The following is a 21,486-nucleotide window of genomic DNA, read 5'->3' as shown; positions in this document are numbered from 1 at the left end:
GAGATAAGATTAACGAATTGCTGGCGGGTCTGAGGAAACAGCAGTCAACTTTCATCCAGAGCCGAGAAGTCAGTGAAGCAGCGGTAAAAGCCAGCTACCTAATTGCTAGCGAAATAGCATTAGCATCGAAGCCGTATTCCGACGGTGACTTTGTTAAACGATGCATGATGTTGGCGGCTGAACTTGTATGTCCCGAGAAGCGACAAGCTTTTGCCAATATTAGCATGACGAGGAATACTATAGCAGAGAGGATTTCGGAACTATCGGCAGATTTAGACAGTCAATTGAAACAGAGAGTCAAGTCATTTATTGCATTTTCCGTGGCAATTGACGAGAGCACTGACATCACAGACGTGGCCCAACTGGCCATATTTATTCGAGGAGTTGATGAGACATTGACTGTTACTGAAGAGTTTCTTGAGTTGGTGCCAATGATGGACACCACAACAGCCGAGGACATTTTCGGCTCTGTCCTTGCTGCATTGGACAGAGTTGGAGTGGACTGGTCCCGCGCTGTCAGCCTGGCTACAGACGGCGCGCCATCCATGGTCGGAAAGAAAGCAGGTGTCGCGACAAAGTTCAAAGACAAAGTACAAGCCCTTAATGGAGGAGATCGTTTCTGGACATTTCACTGTATTTTGCACCAGGAGGCATTGTGTTGCAAGTCGCTGAAAATGGACCACGTCATGGAGGTGGTTGTTCGCACTGTAAATTTCATCCGGTCCAGAGGTCTGAACCATCGTCAGTTTGACAAACTTCTCAGCGACAGCAACATTACCCACAGCCTGCCATACCACACTGAAGTGAGATGGTTAAGCCGAGGCGCTGTGCTGAGGCATTTCTTTGATCTACGAGAGGAAATCGGACAGTTCATGGAGAAAAAGGAAAACCGGTGTTGGAATTACAATCTCAGGAATGGCTACGGGACCTTGCATTCTTGGTTGATATTACTGAACACTTGAACAATCTGAACAAAATGTTGCAAGGCCGCAAAAAGTTGTCACACAGTTTTCTGACAACATACATGCATTTAAGTTGAAGCTGACTTTGTGGGAGATGCAACTGGCAAATGGCAACCCTGCCCTGATTTTATCAGTATCTACTACCAGGGTACCCCAAATTAACAGCCCTGGCTGCTAAAATTTTGTGCATGTTTGGGACAACCTACCTTTGTGAACAAATTTTCTCAGTGATGAATATCAATAAAACAAAAATGCGTTCAAGGCTCACAAACAAGCACTTAAATGACATTCTGAAAGTGACAGCTAGTCAGGACATGACACCTGGTGTTGATGCACTTGTACAGGCCAAAAGATGCCAAGTTTCAGGTACAAATACAAGTCCAGACTAGACTAACACCTTTAAAATGCTGCCTTAGATACTGTTTGCATTGAAAGAATACAGCTCTGTGAAGATGAATCCTTACTGTGGTGATTTAAAAAATGTGCACTTTAATGTTAGTCAGCAGCTTCAAAACAAAAGTTGTGTGATGGAATTCTACTGTTCATACAACTCCATACATTTTCAGTATGTATTGTATGTGTATGTATGTTTCATGTATGAAGTTTACAGATTTACAGGACAGGCGAACACTTTCTTCATTACACATTTAAAATCACTCTCCTTAGTTTGTAAGGTGTACGCAGGGATTACATTTAGATTTTATATGCGTATGTGTAAGTGGTTTAAAAATTCCTTTCTTTAAAAGTCTCATTTAATCTTAAAGTGCATTACTATATTTTTCAGTACCAATTAAAGTTTTGTGCCTTTGTACAATCAGTGGGATCAGTTGCAATGCATATTTGTGAATGATAAAAGTAAATTGCACATTTGTCTAAGGAAATATGAGGTGTTTCATGAAATGTTTTGTAAAAGGATAGTTCATTAAATTTCAATATTTTCCTAATGTTCTTGTGCTTCTTTACACCAAAACAAAGGAAAGACATGATATTTTGGTTATTTATAGCAGAGTATGGTATAATTTTAATGGTCCGGCCCACTTGACATCTCCCTAGGCCGTATGTGGCCCACGATGCGAAATGAGTTTGACACCCCTGTTGTAGAGCATGAACCTACAGGAACGGGCCACCGCCTTGATGTTAGAAGAAAACAATAATAATAATAATAATAATAATAATAATAATAATAATAAAAATAAATAAATTGTCTAATTGTCTATTCAGATAGCAGCCGGTAAGACAGCTAACGGTTAGCAGGCCGCAGATGGGCGTTCAGGTAACGTCGCGACGGAGGAGCCAGCCGGATCTCCTTCGGGTAGATAACGTCGGCAGTCCAGTTGTGAAGGCCCGGTGGGGCTCCGCGTAGGCAGTAAAACGGGTCCGGATAGGTGACTGCAGCCCCGGAGTGATTGATGGAACTCAGGAGTGATTGACGGAGCTGGCTAGCTCCGGAATAATTTATGTTTGCTCCGGAATCGACGAAAGCCGATAGTCACACGGATAGCAGCTAGCTAGCTGTGAGATCCGGGTATGAATGTCCAGAGAGCAGTTGAAATCCAGGGACATGGAGAGAAAAATTGGTCCGGTATGTTCCGTTCCGAGCCGCGCTGCGCTGCGCCGTACAAAACTGGCGATAGATTTTCGAGCTAAAGGATAGCTGATGACCACAAACCGTGGTTAGCTGAATACTAACGATTTGCCAGTAAAGAAGCGAACTAGCTTCTGAACTAGCTTCTGATTAGCTTCTGGATTAGCGTCTGGGCTAGCTTCTGGCTAGCTCCTGGCTAGCTTCTGGCTAGCTTCTTGGAATTTCTGGCTAGCTTCTTGGAGGATTACAGATTTGAGGTAAATAATACTTTTTTATAAATATAAATTAGTGAGGCAGGTTGCAGGAGAGTGTTTTGAAGATGAGTTGATGGAAAATAAAATGTATGTGAAAAAGTTGTAAATATATATATATATATATATATATATATATATATATATATATATATACAGGACAAGACAAGACGAGGACAAAAGACATCTGAACTGCTATGCCATCTTGGTTCCTAAGATACCCGCCATGTTACGGAGTCAATAAAAGTCAGAAATAGCATTATAAATAGTCACTTGCATTTGATCTTCGTCAGAATGCACTCCCAGGAATCCCAGTTTCACAATAAATGTTAGTTTTTTGTTCGATAAAGTCCACCATTTATGTCCAAATACCTCCTTTTTGGTTGTGCCTTTTAGTACAGTAATCCAAATGCGCAGGCACTAGGTCCAGACAAAGTCAAAAAGTTATATTACAGTTTGTAGAAACATGTCAAACGATGTATATAATCAATCTTTATTGAAGATTTATGATAAAAACATCCTAATGTTTCAACTGGAGAATTCATTTGTCTTTAGAAATGAAAGGGAACGGTGCTAACTCTCACTAGCGCGCGCTGGACTGAGCACATGGCGTTTTGGCAGACCCATGACTCAATCAGCTCTCATTCTCTCCCACTTCACAGTAGAATCCTGAAACAAGGTTCTAAAGACTGTTGACATCTATTGGAAGCCTTAGGAAGTGCAATATGGCCCCACAGACACTTGATATATACACTGCTCAACAAAATAAAGGGAACACTTAAACAACACAATGTAACTCCAAGCCAATCACACTTCTGTGAAATCAAACTGTCCACTTAGGAAGCAACACTGATTGACAATAAATGTCACATGCTGTTGTGCAAATGGAATAGACAACAGGTTGAAATTGTAGGCAATTAGCAAGACACCCCCAATAAAGGAGTGGTTGAGTGTTTGAATGAAGAGATTAGGATAAAACTGTCCAGTTTGAGTGTTTGTTGCAACTCGTTCCAGTCGCTAGCTGCAGAGAACTGAAAAGAGGAGCGACCCAGGAATGTGTGTGCTAATAGCTACCTGGTATGAAAAAAGTGTTTGTTGAGAATGCTCTAACGCAGTTAAGAATTCCAATTCTGATTATTTTTTTATTCAACCCAGATGCAAATGCAGTTGCATTATTTTTTATAAAACCTTTGGTGGCATCCCATATGAATCTGGGGCTCATCGTCTGAATTTGTATTGATCAGTATAAATGTATTTAGTTCAATTTCAAATTGATCACAGAATGTAGGATTTTGTAGAAATTTAAACGTTGAAACGCAATCCTGTGGCTCTTTTAGAAAATTCTGACATTTTGTAATTGGTGTGGCGATCGGAAAAGTTCATATGTCGAATTTCTATTTTTTTAGTTTGAGAAAATAGAGATGTAGATAATATAACATTTACATTACATTTAAGTCATTTAGCAGACGCTCTTATCCAGAGCGACTTACAAATTGGTGCATTCACCTTATGACATCCAGTGGAGCAGCCACTTTACAATAGTGCATCTAAATCTTTTAAGGGGGGTGAGAAGGATTACTTTATCCTATCCTAGGTATTCCTTAAAGAGAATAAAATCTATTCAGGAGAATGTTTTAAGCCTATTTGAGTAGAAAGTGTACTTGTTTGATGCCTGGTGAGCACATAATCCAAATCAATGAGGTTGTAATCAGAGGGTATATGTTGGAGAGCCTGGATTGTAATTGGCTTTATTAGTTTTGTCCCGCATGTTCAAAATGGCATTCATGTCTGTCCCAATATCCAGATGGAATACAGTTAATTATAACATTATGCTGTTCAGAGAATGAAAATACATAGGATCATATGAATTTGGAGCATACACAGTACAGTAATAAAGTCAGTTTCTGCTTTCTTGGTCTTCGCCTTAACCCAATATGGTGATTTTGAGCTTCTTATTCATCATTATGATTACACAATCAGTTTTGTTTGGGGCTGATGAAAAAGCAGTAATTTTGTACAAATGGTTCTGCTTTCTATGTGCGTCCTAATGGAGCAGGTGTGTTTTTGGAGCATTGCTATATCAATATGGTTTCTCAAATCAAATTTAAAAAAAAATTGTCACATACGCATGGTAAGCAGATGTTAATGCGAGTGTAGCGAAATGCTTGTGCTTCTAGTTCCGACAATGCAGTAATAACCAACAAGTAATCTAACTAACAATTCCAAAACTACTGTCTTATACACAGTGTAAGGGGATAAAGAATATGTACATAAAGATATATGAATGAGTGATGGTACAGAGCAGCATAGGCAAGATACAGTAGATGGTATCGAGTACAGTATATACATATGAGATGAGTATGTAAATAAAGTGGCATAGTTAAAGTGGCTAGTGGTACATGTATTACATAAGGATGCAGTAGATGATATAGAGTACAGTATATACGTATGCATATGAGATGAATAATGTAGGGTATGTAACATTATATTAGGTAGCATTGTTTAAAGTGGCTAGTGGTGGCCTTGAGATAAAAGCTGTTTTTCAGTCTCTCGGTCCCAGCTTTGATGCACCTGTACTGACCTCGCCTTCTGGATGATAGCGGGGTGAACAGGCAGTGGCTCAGGTGGTTGTTGTCTTTGATGATCTTTATGGCCTTCCTGTAACATTGGGTGGTGTAGGTGTCCTGGAGGGCAGGTAGTTTGCCCCCGGTGATACGTTGTGCAGACCTCACTACCCTCTGGAGAGCCTTACGGTTGTGGGCGGAGCAGGTGCCGTACCAGGCGGTGATACAGCCCGCCAGGATGCTCTCGATTGTGCATCTGTAGAAGTTTGTGAGTGCTTTTGGTGACAAGCCAAATTTCTTCAGCCTCCTGAGGTTGAAGAGGCGCTGCTGCGCCTTCTTCACGATGCTGTCTGTGTGAGTGGACCAATTCAGTTTGTCTGTGATGTGTATGCTGAGGAACTTGAAACTTGCTACCCTCTCCACTACTGTTCCATCGATGTGGATAGGGGGGTGTTCCCTATGCTGTTTCCTGAAGTCCACAATCATCTCCTTAGTTTTGTTGACGTTGAGTGTGAGGTTATTTTCCTGACACCACACTCCGAGGGCCCTCACCTCCTCCCTGTAGGCCGTCTCGTCGTTGTTGGTAATCAAGCCTACCACTGTTGTGTCGTCCGCAAACTTGATGATTGAGTTGGAGGCGTGCGTGGCCACGCAGTCGTGGGTGAACAGGGAGTACAGGAGAGGGCTCAGAACGCACCCTTGTGGGGCCCCGGTGTTGAGGATCAGCGGGGTGGAGATGTTGTTGCCTACCCTCACCACCTGGGGGCGGCCCGTCAGGAAGTCCAGTTGCACAGGGCGGGGTCGAGACCCAGGGTCTCGAGCTTGATGACGAGCTTGGAGGGTACTATGGTGTTGAATGCCGAGCTGTAGTCGATGAACAGCATTCTCACATAGGTATTCCTCTTGTCCAGATGGGTTAGGGCAGTGTGCAGTGTGGTTGAGATTGCATCGTCTGTGGACCTATTTGGGCGGTAAGCAAATTGGAGTGGGTCTAGGGTGTCAGGTAGGGTGGAGGTGATATGGTCCTTGACTAGTCTCTCAAAGCACTTCATGATGACGGAAGTGAGTGCTACGGGGCGGGGCGGTAGTCGTTTAGCTCAGATACCTTAACTTTCTTAGGAACAGGAACAATGGTGGCCCTCTTGAAGCATGTGGGAACAGCAGACTGGTAAAGGGATTGATTGAATATGTCCGTAAACACACTGGCCAGCTGGTCTGCGCATGCTCTGAGGGTGCGGCTGGGGATGCCGTCTGGGCCTGCAGCTTTGCGAGGGTTAACACGTTTAAATGTCTTACTCACCTCGGCTGCAGTGAAGGAGAGTCCGCATGTTTTCGTTGCAGGCCGTGTCAGTGGCACTGTATTGTCCTCAAAGCGGGCAAAAAAGTTATTTAGTCTGCCTGGGAGCAAGACATCCTGGTACGTGACTGGGCTGGTTTTCTTCTTGTAGTCCGTGATTGACTGTAGACCCTGCCACATACCTCTTGTGTCTGAGCCATTGAATTGAGATTCTACTTTGTCTCTATACTGACGCTTTGCTTGTTTGATAGCCTTGCGGAGGGAATAGCTGCACTGTTTGTATTCGGTCATGTTACCAGTCACCTTGCCCTGATTAAAAGCAGTGGTTCGCACTTTCAGTTTCACGCGAATGCTGCCATCAATCCACGGTTTCTGGTTAGGGAATGTTTTAATCGCTGCTATGGGAACGACATCTTCAACGCACGTTCTAATGAACTCGCACACCGAATCAGCGTATTCGTCAATGTTGTTATCTGACGCAATACGAAACATATCCCAGTCCATGTGATGGAAGCAGTCTTGGAGTGTGGAGTCAGCTTGGTCGGACCAGCGTTGGACAGACCTCAGCGTGGGAGCTTCTTTTTTTTAGTTTCTGTCTGTAGGCAGGGATCAACAAAATGGAGTCGTGGTCAGCTTTTCCGAAAGGAGGGGGGGCAGGGCCTTATATGCGTCGCGGAAGTTAGAGTAACAATGATCCAAGGTTTTTCCACCCCTGGTTGCGCAATCGACATGCTGATAAAATTTAGGGAGTCTTGTTTTCAGATTAGCCTTGTTAAAATCCCCAGCTACAATGAATGCAGCCTCCGGATAAATGGATTCCAGTTTGCAAAGAGTCAAATAAAGTTCGTTCAGAGCCATCGATGTGTCTGCTTGGGGGGGGATATATACGGCTCTGATTATAATCGAAGAGAATTCTCTTGGTAGATAATGTGGTCGACATTTGATTGTGAGGAATTCTAAATCAGGTGAACAGAAGGATTTGAGTTCCTGTATGTTTCTTCCATCACACCATGTCTCGTTAGCCATAAGGCATACGCCCCCGTCCCTCTTCTTACCAGAAAGATGTTTGTTTCTGTCGTCCCGATGCGTGGAGAAACCCGCTGGCTGCACCGCCTCCGATAGTGTCTCTCCAGTGAGCCATGTTTCCGTGAAGCAAAGAACTTTACAGTCTCTGATGTCCCTCTGGAATGCTACCCTTGCTCAGATTTCATCAACCTTGTTGTCAAGAGACTGGACATTGGCGAGAAGAATGCTAGGAAGTGGTGCACGGTGTGCCCGTCTCTGGAGTCTGACCAGAAGACCGCCTTGTTTCCCTCTTTTTCGGAGTCGTTTTTTGGGTCGCCGCATGGGATCCATTCCGTTGTCCTGGTTGAAAGGCAGAACACAGGATCCGCGTTGCGAAAATCATATTCTTGGTCGTACTGATGGTGAGTTGACGCTGATCCTATATTCAGTAGTTCTTCTTGACTGTATGTAATGAAACCTAAGATGACCTGGGGTTCTAATGTAAGAAATAACACTTTTAAAAAATGTAAAAACTGCATAGTTTCCTAGGAACGCGAAGTGAGGCGGCCATCTCTGTCGGCGCCGGAAGTATTGCTCGGATGTCACGACAGCTGGAACATGAACAGCTAGTGTTGCCATTGTTTTTCAGAAATAAATGTTATATTAATGATATAATTGTTATCTTTAGTGTTGATAAGCCCATGGATGTGTAACAAAAAGCAGGACCCACAGGGAAACTCACCCATTGGTCGTTCCCACCCAGAAAACCCTCCCTGTAAACCCCCCCCTAACCTCCCCAGTTCTCCATGCCCTATCATTACACAGTTACCGCATGTGCCAGCCTAACACATGGAGTCTCTTAAGCAGCATCTTTTTTTAGGTCTTAAGGTATTACCAATTTAAAGTAAAGCATAAGATAAGTAACAATTTTCAGACCTTTTAGTGTTTAGTTAGCAAACTTGACGAGTTAGGGTGGGTAATTAAGACAAAGGGAAATATATAAACAAATGGGATGCTGTAGGAGCAATATCTGAATCCATTGTCATGAATAATTAGCAATATTGTTTATATGACCTTAATTTGTTATAAGCAACAAATGTCAACATACTAGGCTTATCCATACTGAGAATGCATCATATAATTCGCAATTGCGTTGTTTCTCACTAGTTCATTTTGGTACAGCCTGTCCTTTTATCTAATATCAGCTGTTGTCAATCACCTGTGGGTCTGAAAAGATGCTTCTCTTCTTCAAAAGTGTGCTGCAAATTCTACTACATTGAAAGCCAAAAGGAGTTTTAACATACTGTAATTTTTAAGCATATCCAATAATCTTTTCCCCCGAACCCAGGCTGTGTCATTACCGGCCGTGACCGGGAGTCCCATAGGGTGGTGCACAATTGGCCCAGTGTCGTCCGGGTTAGGGGATGGTTTGGCCGTGGGGGTTTACTTAGCTCATTGCGCTATAGCGCCTCCTTGTTGGGGGCCGGGCGCCTGCAGGCTGACTTCGGGCGCCAGTTGGTGTTTCCACAAACACATTGGTGCAGCTGGCTTACAGGTTAAGCAAGCAGGTGTTAAGAACAACAGTTTGGCAGGTCATGTTTCGGAGGACGCATGACTTGACCTTTGCCTGTCCCTATCCTGTTTGGGAGTTGCAGCAATAAGATGATCGTAGTCACAAAATTGAGGAGAAAAGGGGGCTAAACAAATTACACAAAAAAAAAAATAATAATAATAACTCTTACATACTTGCTTAGAATAGATACTAGAACGATTTTCTTTGCAAGTTACGGGCAAGTCTATTGGCCAAATGTCCCCTCACCTTCTGAAATTCTAAAGATCGATCACCTATGAAATTGTGATTTATCCATCCGAAGTTGACGAAAGTTGTGACAAAATCTGCAGACCAGAACAATGTTCCTCGTTAGTGGTTTCATCCCACAGTCTGTTGAAAGATGCTACGATGCCAGTTATGTTACGTGCATATATCCACAAAAGTAATATATGCTAGTCAGCCTGATTACCAAATAAAAACAACTGTACGATGGTACATTTTGAACTCTCCAACCTGATATTTTTGTAAAGTTGTGGTTTTTGTCTTGCCTTGTCTCATTAGCTGATACTGTTTGGTCTGGACTGTCCTTTGAGATTCAGAGTTGACTATAAAGGTGTTGTCCTACAGATTGTCCTGTACCTTCTTCCCAGAGCTAGACGTTATGGTTAAAGCCCTGGGAAATATGAAATCTATAAGCCTTGTGGTGACGCTGTTAGTTCTCCCTCCACCCCCAGGTCTGAGTGCACTCATCGAGTGCCACAGTCACGGCCAGCCCCCCCTCTACCTCTGCCAGGTGTGTGGGTGTAAAGTCTTCCAGAACGCCATCATCGTCCATGTAACCACAGACTGCCATCGACTTTCCTACCTGGTAAGGAACCATCACTTAGATCATATGGAGTACCACATAACTAGTATTGGGAATTTTCCAGTACACGTGTGCACATTATACATCATAGAGTAGTAAGCAGAATAAGTAGTAAGCAGAATAAGTGCGCTCTATATGTGTGTCTAGTCATTAGGCTAAGGGAAGCCATTACCTAGTCCAATGAGGTTCGTATATTAGGAGCATAGGTTTGTATTACTTAAGCACCATTAGACATGCACCTGCCTTGGGAGTGTGCATGTCTGTTTTATTTTGGTACCATTGCTATGGCCTAATTTTTACCCTTGTACCATTTGCTATGGTTACTCCACCAATGGAATGTGAAACCAAGCTAAAATTATTGCCATGCAAAAAGATAATGTTGGCTAAATGCCAGAGGGGATGAATCATTAACATAAAGAGGAGTTACTATGTGTGTGACGTAAGGTTGAAAACTGGATTAAAAGTGTGTGCCGAGGCTGGAAAATCAGTTGATCTTTGGACCAGCTTGGCTTGTTACTTTGTAATAGTCTATTTGAACTCACAGGCTCTGGTATTTGAGAAATATTATTGACTGAATATTTCCATGACACTGTCACTCCGAGTATAGGTTGGTTAGACACTTATAACGTATATACAGTGCATTCGGCATTTAGACCCCTCAACTTTTTCCACATTAAGTTACGTTGCAGCCTTATTCGAAAAGTGATTACATCGTTTTTTCCCTTCATTAATCTACACACTACCCCCATAATGTCAAAGCAATTTTTTTTTTAAAAAGACAATATTTTTAAACATTTTTGCAAATGTATTACAAATAAAAAATGGAAATATTACATTTACATACAGTGCCTTGCAAAATTATTCATCCCTAGGTTGCATTACAACCTGTAACATACATTTTATTTTTATTGGGATTTCATGTAATGGACAAACACAAAATAGTCCAACTTGGTGAAGTGAAATGAAAACTATAACTTGTTTCAAAAACTTCTAAAAAATAAAATATGGAAAAGTGGTGCGTGCATATGTATTCACCTCCTTTGCTGCAAAGCTCCACAGCGGATATTGGAGTATCTCTCCATAGGACCACTTTAAGCCGTACACTCCAGAGCTGGGCTTTATGGAAGAGTGGCCAGAAAAAAAGCCATTGCTTAAAGAAACAAATAAGCAAACACATTTGGTGTTCGCCAAAAGGCATGTGGGAGACCCCCCAAACATATGGAAGAAGGTACTCTGGTCAGATGAGACTAAAATGTTGCTTTTTGGCCATCAAGGAAAAGTGTTCATAAACCACTTCAATTGAACTACTCAGTCTGCAACTGTTTGTAAGATTCTGGTTGAATGAAACAGACGGAGGCCCAGCTACGATAGTCAAAATGTTTATTCATGAGAGCGCTCTCCCCCATTGTACAAAACCATCCATTTTATGCTGGCTCCTTACGCACATACCTTCACACACAAACAGTAGGTATCCTACAGACATACTGTATCACTACCCAGCCTACAGTTCCATTCCCCCGAGATTAGGGAGACCTTGAGAAGTACTCCCTGTCCTTTCCCAAGACTCTCAGAAGCCTAGCCAGGTCGGCACCAAATTTTGCTCAGACAGTGTGTTTTTCTACTATACAGATATATTGTTTTACCCTAATTCTGACTACAACTACACACAGATTAATCATTTTATGATTCTAATTAATTTCATACAATTATTTTCATACAATTATAAGGTTTCAGAGTGGAATTATAAGGTTTCAGAGTGGAATTATTTCATCATTATCTTTCAACATTTGAATTATTTTATCAGGCGTAAACCCAACACCTCATCACCCCGAGAAATCATCCATTTGTTTCTTCGGCAGGGACTGGGAAACTGGTCAGAATTGAAGGAATGATGGTGCTAAATACAGGGACATTTTTGAGGAAAACCTGTTTCAGTCTTCCAGAGATTTGAGACTGGGACGGAGGCTTACCTTCCAGCAGGACAATGACCCTAAGCACATACTGGTACAGCAACACTTGAGTGGTTTAAGGAGGAACATGTAAATGTCTTGGAATGGCCTAGTCAAAGCCCAGACTTCAATCCAATTGAGAATCTGTGGTATGACTTACCAAAGATTGCTGTACACCAGCTGGAGCAGTGGCTAGATGTGCCAAGCTTATAGAGACATACCCCAAGAGACTTGTAGCTGTAATTCTACAAAGTATTGACTTTGGGGGTGTGAATATTTATGCAAGCTCAAGTTTGTAGTTTCTTGTCTTATTTCTTGTTTGTTTCACAATAAAATATATTTTGCATCGTTAAAGTGGTAGGTTTGTTGTGTAAATCAAATTTTATTTATTTATTTATTTTTATTTCACCTTTATTTAACCAGGTAGGCTAGTTGAGAACAAGTTCTCATTTGCAACTGCGACCTGGCCAAGATAGAGCATAGCAGTGTGAGCAGACAACACAGAGTTACACATGGAGTAAACCATTAACAAGTCAATAACACAATAGGGGGAAAAAAAGTGGAGTCTATATACAATGTGTGCAAAAGGCATGAGTAGGTAGGCGAATAATTACAATTTTGCAGATTAACACTGGAGTGATAAATGATCAGATGGTCAAGTACAGGTAGAGATATTGGTGTGCAAAAGAGCAGAAAAGTAAATAAATAAAAACATTATGGGGATGAGGTAGGTAAAAATGGGTGGGCTATTTACCAATAGATTATGTACAGCTGCAGCGATCGGTTAGCTGCTCAGATAGCAGATGTTTGAAGTTGGTGAGGGAGATAAAAGTCTCCAACTTCAGCGATTTTTGCAATTCGTTCCAGTCACAGGCAGCAGAGAACTGGAACGAAAGGTGGCCAAATGAGGTGTTGGCTTTAGGGATGATCAGTGAGATACACCTGCTGGAGCGCGTGCTACGGATGGGTGTTGCCATCGTGACCAGTGAACTGAGATAAGGCGGAGCTTTACCTAGCTTTACCTAGCATGGACTTGTAAATGATACAAACCCCCCAAAAATATATTTATTTCCAGGTTGTAAGGCAACAAAATAGGAAAAATGCCAAGGGGGTGTGAATACTTACACAAGCCACTGTAAGTATTGAGACTCTTTACTCAATACTTTTGTTGATGCATTTTTGGTAGTGGTTACAGCCTCAAGTATTCTTGGGTATGACACTACAAGTTTGGCACACCTGTATTTGGGGAGCTGCTCACATTCTTCTCTGCAGATCCTCTCAAGCTCTATCTGGTTGAATGGTGAGTGTCGCTGCACAGCTATTATTTTCAGGTCTCTCCAGAGATGTTCGATCGGGTCAAGTCCGGGCTCTGGCTGGGCCATTCAAAGACATTGAATCTTGTCCCGAAGCCACTCCTACGTTGTCTTGGCTGTGTTCTTAGGGTTGTTGTCCTGTTGGAAGGTGAACCTTTCACCCCAGTCTGAGGTCCTGAGCACTCTGGAGCAGGTTTTCATCAACAATCTCTCTGTACTTGCCTCTATTCATCTGTCCCTCGATCCTGACTAGTCTCCCAGTACCTGCCGCTGAAAAACATCCCCATAGCATGATGCTGCCACCACTGTGCTTCACCGTAGGGATGGTGCTTGGATTCTTCCAGACGTGATGCTTGGCATTCAAGCCAAAAAGTTTAGATTTGGTTTCATCAGAACAGAGAATCTCGTTTCTCATGGTCAGAGTACTTTAGGTGCATTTTGGCAAACTCCAAGCGGGCTGTCATGTGACTTTTACTGAGGAGTGGCTTCCATCTGGCCACTACCATGAATGCCTGATTGGTGGAGTGCTGCAGAGATGGTTGTCCTTCTAGAAGGTCCTCCCATTGCCACAGAGGAACTATGAGCTCTGTCACAGTGACCATCGGGTTCTTAGTCACCTCCCTGACCAAGGTCCTTCTCCCCCGATTGTGCCGTTTGGCCAGGTGACCAGCTCTAGGAAGAATCTTGGTGGTTCCAAACTTCTTCGATTTAAGAGTGATGGAGGCCACTGTGTTCTTGGGGACATTCAATGTTGCAGACATTTTTTGGTACCCTTTCTCAGATCTGTGCCTCGACACAATCCTGTATCGGAGTTCCACGAACAATTCCTTCGACCTCATGGCTTGGTTTTTGGTCTGTCATGCACTGTCAACTGTGGGACCTTATGTAGACAGGTGTGTGCCTTTCCAAATCTTGTCCAATCAATTGAATTTACCACAGGTGGACTCCAATCAAGATGTAGAAACATCTCCAGGATGATCAATGGAAATAGGATGCACCGGAGGTCAATTTCAAGTGTCATAGCAAAGGGTCTGAAAACGTATGTAAATAAGGTATTTGTTTGTTTTTAATAAATTTGCAAAAATGTCTAAACCTGTTATCGCTTTGTCATTATGGAGTATTGTGTGTAGCTTGACGAGTAAAGAAAGAGACATTTTAGAATTAGGCTGTAACTTAACAAAATTTGGAGAAAGGGATGTGGTCTGAATAATTTATTAATGCACTGTAAGTACCTTTGTGACTAGTCCATCCAAGTATATAGAGTAGTAGGCAGCGTTGTAGTACTCGAGTCCGGTCTTGAGACCACATATTGAGTGTCTCGTCGGAAACATTTGTCCTCTGTCTCGGACAGTGAAGACTCGTAGTTTTTCACTTCACTGGTCTCAGGAAGAAATTATAAGCTTCCATTCAGTCAGGGCATAAACCACTTCTCCAGGCCAAATATATACACTCCTTTCTTGAACCATTCATATCTTAAGTCTTTATCTATCTAGACATGTTTGCGCAGTGGCGAACCTATTGAACCTTTAGTGTGTGACATGTTGCGCAGTGGTGAACCTGTAGGTCTTCAGTGTGTGACAGGTTAGTACAGTGGTGAACCTGTAGATCTTCAGTGTGTGACAGGTTAGTACAGTGGTGAACCTATAGGTCTTCAGTATGTAACAGGTTAGTACAGTGGTGAACCTGTAGGTCTTCAGTGTGTGACAGGTTAGTACAGTGGTGAACCTGTAGATCTTCAGTGTGTGACAGGTTAGTACAGTGGTGAACCTATAGATCTTCAGTGTGTGACAGGTTAGTACAGTGGGAACCTATAGGTCTTCAGTATGTGACAGGTCAGTGCAGTGGGAACCTGTAGATCTTCAGTGTGTGACAGGTTAGTACAGTGGTGAACCTATAGATCTTCAGTGTGTGACAGGTTAGTACAGTGGGAACCTATAGGTCTTCAGTATGTGACAGGTCAGTGCAGTGGGAACCTATAGGTCTTCAGTATGTAACAGGTTAGTACAGGGGTTGAACCTATAGGTCTTCAGTATGTAACAGGTTAGTACAGTGGGAACCTATAGGTCTTCAGTATGTAACAGGTTAGTACAGTGGTGAACCTGTAGATCTTCAGTGTGTGACAGGTTAGTACAGTGGTGAACCTATAGACCTTCAGTGTGTGACAGGTTAGTACAGTGGTGAACCTATAGATCTTCAGTGTGTGACAGGTTAGTACAGTGGGAACCTATAGGTCTTCAGTATGTGACAGGTCAGTGCAGTGGGAACCTATAGGTCTTCAGTATGTAACAGGTTAGTACAGTGGGAACCTATAGGTCTTCAGTATGTAACAGGTTAGTACAGTGGTGAACCTATAGGTCTTCAGTGTGTGACAGGTTAGTACAGTGGTGAACCTATAGGCCTTCAGTGTAACAGGTTAGTACAGTGGTGAACCTATAGGCCTTCAGTGTAACAGGTTAGAACAGTGGTGAACCTATAGGTCTTCAGTATGTGACAGGTTAGTACAGTGGTGAACCTATAGGCCTTCAGTATGTGACAGGTTAGTACAGTGGTGAACCTATAGGCCTTCAGTATGTGACAGGTTAGTACAGTGGTGAACCTATAGGCCTTCAGTGTAACAGGTTAGTACAGTGGGAACCTATAGGCCTTCAGTATGTGACAGGTTAGTACAGTGGTGAACCTATAGGCCTTCAGTATGTGACAGGTTAGTACAGTGGTGAACCTATAGGCCTTCAGTGTAACAGGTTAGTACAGTGGTGAACCTATAGGCCTTCAGTGTGTGACAGGTTAGTACAGTGGTGAACCTATAGGCCTTCAGTATGTGACAGGTTAGTACAGTGGTGAACCTATAGGCCTTCAGTGTAACAGGTTAGTACAGTGGTGAACCTATAGGTCTTCAGTGTGTAACAGGTTAGTACAGTGGGAACCTATAGGCCTTCAGTATGTGACAGGTTAGTACAGTGGTGAACCTATAGGCCTTCAGTGTGTGACAGGTTAGTACAGTGGGAACCTATAGGTCTTCAGTATGTAACAGGTTAGTACAGTGGGAACCTATAGGTCTTCAGTATGTGACAGGTCAGTGCAGTGGGAACCTATAGGTCTTCAGTATGTAACAGGTTAGTACAGGGGTTGAACCTATAGGTCTTCAGTATGTAACAGGTTAGTACAGTGGGAACCTATAGGTCTTCAGTATGTAACAGGTTAGTACAGTGGTGAACCTGTAGATCTTCAGTGTGTGACAGGTTAGTACAGTGGTGAACCTATAGACCTTCAGTGTGTGACAGGTTAGTACAGTGGTGAACCTATAGATCTTCAGTGTGTGACAGGTTAGTACAGTGGGAACCTATAGGTCTTCAGTATGTGACAGGTCAGTGCAGTGGGAACCTATAGGTCTTCAGTATGTAACAGGTTAGTACAGTGGTGAACCTGTAGGTCTTCAGTGTGTGACAGGTTAGTACAGTGGTGAACCTGTAGATCTTCAGTGTGTGACAGGTTAGTACAGTGGTGAACCTATAGACCTTCAGTGTGTGACAGGTTAGTACAGTGGGAACCTATAGGTCTTCAGTATGTGACAGGTCAGTGCAGTGGGAACCTGTAGATCTTCAGTGTGTGACAGGTTAGTACAGTGGTGAACCTATAGATCTTCAGTGTGTGACAGGTTAGTACAGTGGGAACCTATAGGTCTTCAGTATGTGACAGGTCAGTGCAGTGGGAACCTATAGGTCTTCAGTATGTAACAGGTTAGTACAGGGGTTGAACCTATAGGTCTTCAGTATGTAACAGGTTAGTACAGTGGGAACCTATAGGTCTTCAGTATGTAACAGGTTAGTACAGTGGTGAACCTGTAGATCTTCAGTGTGTGACAGGTTAGTACAGTGGTGAACCTATAGACCTTCAGTGTGTGACAGGTTAGTACAGTGGTGAACCTATAGATCTTCAGTGTGTGACAGGTTAGTACAGTGGGAACCTATAGGTCTTCAGTATGTGACAGGTCAGTGCAGTGGGAACCTATAGGTCTTCAGTATGTAACAGGTTAGTACAGTGGGAACCTATAGGTCTTCAGTATGTAACAGGTTAGTACAGTGGTGAACCTATAGGTCTTCAGTGTGTGACAGGTTAGTACAGTGGTGAACCTATAGGCCTTCAGTGTAACAGGTTAGTACAGTGGTGAACCTATAGGCCTTCAGTGTAACAGGTTAGAACAGTGGTGAACCTATAGGTCTTCAGTATGTGACAGGTTAGTACAGTGGTGAACCTATAGGCCTTCAGTATGTGACAGGTTAGTACAGTGGTGAACCTATAGGCCTTCAGTATGTGACAGGTTAGTACAGTGGTGAACCTATAGGCCTTCAGTGTAACAGGTTAGTACAGTGGGAACCTATAGGCCTTCAGTATGTGACAGGTTAGTACAGTGGTGAACCTATAGGCCTTCAGTATGTGACAGGTTAGTACAGTGGTGAACCTATAGGCCTTCAGTGTAACAGGTTAGTACAGTGGTGAACCTATAGGCCTTCAGTGTGTGACAGGTTAGTACAGTGGTGAACCTATAGGCCTTCAGTATGTGACAGGTTAGTACAGTGGTGAACCTATAGGCCTTCAGTGTAACAGGTTAGTACAGTGGTGAACCTATAGGTCTTCAGTGTGTAACAGGTTAGTACAGTGGGAACCTATAGGCCTTCAGTATGTGACAGGTTAGTACAGTGGTGAACCTATAGGCCTTCAGTGTGTGACAGGTTAGTACAGTGGGAACCTATAGGTCTTCAGTATGTAACAGGTTAGTACAGTGGGAACCTATAGGTCTTCAGTATGTGACAGGTCAGTGCAGTGGGAACCTATAGGTCTTCAGTATGTAACAGGTTAGTACAGGGGTTGAACCTATAGGTCTTCAGTATGTAACAGGTTAGTACAGTGGGAACCTATAGGTCTTCAGTATGTAACAGGTTAGTACAGTGGTGAACCTGTAGATCTTCAGTGTGTGACAGGTTAGTACAGTGGTGAACCTATAGACCTTCAGTGTGTGACAGGTTAGTACAGTGGTGAACCTATAGATCTTCAGTGTGTGACAGGTTAGTACAGTGGGAACCTATAGGTCTTCAGTATGTGACAGGTCAGTGCAGTGGGAACCTATAGGTCTTCAGTATGTAACAGGTTAGTACAGTGGGAACCTATAGGTCTTCAGTATGTAACAGGTTAGTACAGTGGTGAACCTATAGGTCTTCAGTGTGTGACAGGTTAGTACAGTGGTGAACCTATAGGCCTTCAGTGTAACAGGTTAGTACAGTGGTGAACCTATAGGCCTTCAGTGTAACAGGTTAGTACAGTGGGAACCTATAGGTCTTCAGTATGTAACAGGTTAGTACAGTGGTGAACCTATAGGTCTTCAGTGTGTGACAGGTTAGTACAGTGGTGAACCTATAGGTCTTCAGTATGTGACAGGTTAGTACAGTGGTGAACCTATAGGCCTTCAGTGTAACAGGTTAGTACAGTGGGAACCTATAGGCCTTCAGTATGTGACAGGTTAGTACAGTGGTGAACCTATAGGCCTTCAGTGTGTGACAGGTTAGTACAGTGGTGAACCTATAGGCCTTCAGTATGTGACAGGTTAGTACAGTGGTGAACCTATAGGCCTTCAGTGTAACAGGTTAGTACAGTGGTGAACCTATAGGTCTTCAGTGTGTAACAGGTTAGTACAGTGGGAACCTATAGGCCTTCAGTATGTGACAGGTTAGTACAGTGGTGAACCTATAGGCCTTCAGTGTGTGACAGGTTAGTACAGTGGGAACCTATAGGTCTTCAGTATGTAACAGGTTAGTACAGTGGTGAACCTGTAGATCTTCAGTGTGTGACAGGTTAGTACAGTGGTGAACCTATAGACCTTCAGTGTGTGACAGGTTAGTACAGTGGTGAACCTATAGATCTTCAGTGTGTGACAGGTTAGTACAGTGGGAACCTATAGGTCTTCAGTATGTGACAGGTCAGTGCAGTGGGAACCTATAGGTCTTCAGTATGTAACAGGTTAGTACAGTGGTGAACCTATAGGTCTTCAGTGTGTGACAGGTTAGTACAGTGGTGAACCTATAGGCCTTCAGTGTAACAGGTTAGTACAGTGGGAACCTATAGGTCTTCAGTATGTGACAGGTCAGTGCAGTGGGAACCTATAGGTCTTCAGTATGTAACAGGTTAGTACAGTGGTGAACCTATAGGTCTTCAGTGTGTGACAGGTTAGTACAGTGGTGAACCTATAGGCCTTCAGTGTAACAGGTTAGTACAGTGGTGAACCTATAGGCCTTCAGTGTAACAGGTTAGAACAGTGGTGAACCTATAGGTCTTCAGTATGTGACAGGTTAGTACAGTGGTGAACCTATAGGCCTTCAGTATGTGACAGGTTAGTACAGTGGTGAACCTATAGGCCTTCAGTATGTGACAGGTTAGTACAGTGGTGAACCTATAGGCCTTCAGTGTAACAGGTTAGTACAGTGGGAACCTATAGGCCTTCAGTATGTGACAGGTTAGTACAGTGGTGAACCTATAGGCCTTCAGTGTGTGACAGGTTAGTACAGTGGTGAACCTATAGGCCTTCAGTATGTGACAGGTTAGTACAGTGGTGAACCTATAGGCCTTCAGTGTAACAGGTTAGTACAGTGGTGAACCTAATATATGCCATTTAGCAGACGCTTTTATCCAAAGCGACTTACAGTCATGTGTGCATACATTCTACGTATGGGTGGTCCCGGGAATCGAACCCACTACCCTGGCGTTACAAGCGCCATGCTCTACCAACTGAGCTACAGAAGGACCACAACCTATAGGCCTTCAGTATGTGACAGGTTAGTACAGTGGTGAACCTATAGGCCTTCAGTGTGTGACAGGTTAGTACAGTGGTGAACCTATAGGCCTTCAGTGTGTGACAGGTTAGTACAGTGGTGAACCTATAGGCCTTCAGTATGTGACAGGTTAGTACAGTGGTGAACCTAATATATGCCATTTAGCAGACGCTTTTATCCAAAGCGACTTACAGTCATGTGTGCATACATTCTACGTATGGGTGGTCCCGGGAATCGAACCCACTACCCTGGCGTTACAAGCGCCATGCTCTACCAACTGAGCTACAGAAGGACCACAACCTATAGGCCTTCAGTATGTGACAGGTTAGTACAGTGGTGAACCTATAGGCCTTCAGTGTGTGACAGGTTAGTACAGTGGTGAACCTATAGGTCTTCAGTGTGTGACAGGTTAGTACAGTGGTGAACCTATAGGTCTTCAGTGTAACAGGTTAGTACAGTGGTGAACCTATAGGTCTTCAGTGTAACAGGTTAGTACAGTGGTGAACCTATAGGCCTTCAGTGTAACAGGTTAGTACAGTGGTGAACCTATAGGTCTTCAGTATGTAACAGGTTAGTACAGTGGTGAACCTATAGGCCTTCAGTGTAACAGGTTAGTACAGTGGTGAACCTATAGGCCTTCAGTATGTAACAGGTTAGTACAGTGGTGAACCTATAGGTCTTCAGTGTAACAGGTTAGTACAGTGGTGAACCTGTAGGCCTTCAGTGTAACAGGTTAGTACAGTGGTGAACCTATAGGTCTTCAGTGTAACAGGTTAGTACAGTGGTGAACCTATAGGCCTTCAGTGTGTGACAGGTTAGTACAGTGGTGAACCTATAGGTCTTCAGTGTGTGACAGGTTAGTACAGTGGTGAACCTATAGGTCTTCAGTGTAACAGGTTAGTACAGTGGTGAACCTATAGGTCTTCAGTGTAACAGGTTAGTACAGTGGTGAACCTATAGGCCTTCAGTGTGTGACAGGTTAGTACAGTGGTGAACCTATAGGTCTTCAGTGTGTGACAGGTTAGTACAGTGGTGAACCTATAGTCCTTCAGTGTAACAGGTTAGTACAGTGGTGAACCTATAGGTCTTCAGTGTAACAGGTTAGTACAGTGGTGAACCTGTAGGCCTTCAGTGTAACAGGTTAGTACAGTGGTGAACCTATAGGCCTTCAGTGTGTGACAGGTTAGTACAGTGGTGAACCTATAGGTCTTCAGTGTGTGACAGGTTAGTACAGTGGTGAACCTATAGGTCTTCAGTGTAACAGGTTAGTACAGTGGTGAACCTATAGGTCTTCAGTGTAACAGGTTAGTACAGTGGTGAAC

At 43.2% G+C, this 21,486-nt stretch overlaps 1 protein-coding gene and 1 long non-coding RNA gene across 2 annotated transcripts in view; one reads left to right on the top strand and one right to left on the bottom strand.

Annotated features, from left to right (window-relative positions):
* LOC118398981 (uncharacterized) overlaps positions 1–21,486 on the top strand; it is a 97,545-nt gene that overhangs the window by 33,328 nt on the left and 42,731 nt on the right. The window contains exon 29 of the mRNA XM_052472369.1: positions 9,951–10,084. Coding sequence (XP_052328329.1) covers positions 9,951–10,084 — 134 coding nt within the window. The remainder of the gene's footprint in view (positions 1–9,950; positions 10,085–21,486) is intronic.
* LOC127909906 (uncharacterized) lies at positions 15,686–20,283 on the bottom strand. The gene is made up of 6 exons (XR_008072902.1): positions 20,186–20,283; positions 19,660–19,908; positions 18,711–18,794; positions 17,554–17,595; positions 15,814–15,855; positions 15,686–15,733 (listed from the first exon to the last, which is right to left on the bottom strand). It is a non-coding gene; the product is annotated as an uncharacterized LOC127909906 (long non-coding RNA).

This window comes from Oncorhynchus keta, chromosome 20 (assembly GCF_023373465.1).
Source record: "Oncorhynchus keta strain PuntledgeMale-10-30-2019 chromosome 20, Oket_V2, whole genome shotgun sequence".
NCBI lineage: Eukaryota > Metazoa > Chordata > Actinopteri > Salmoniformes > Salmonidae > Oncorhynchus > Oncorhynchus keta.
Note: the sequence above shows the minus strand (reverse complement) of the source record. Positions and strands in the feature narration are given on the sequence as shown.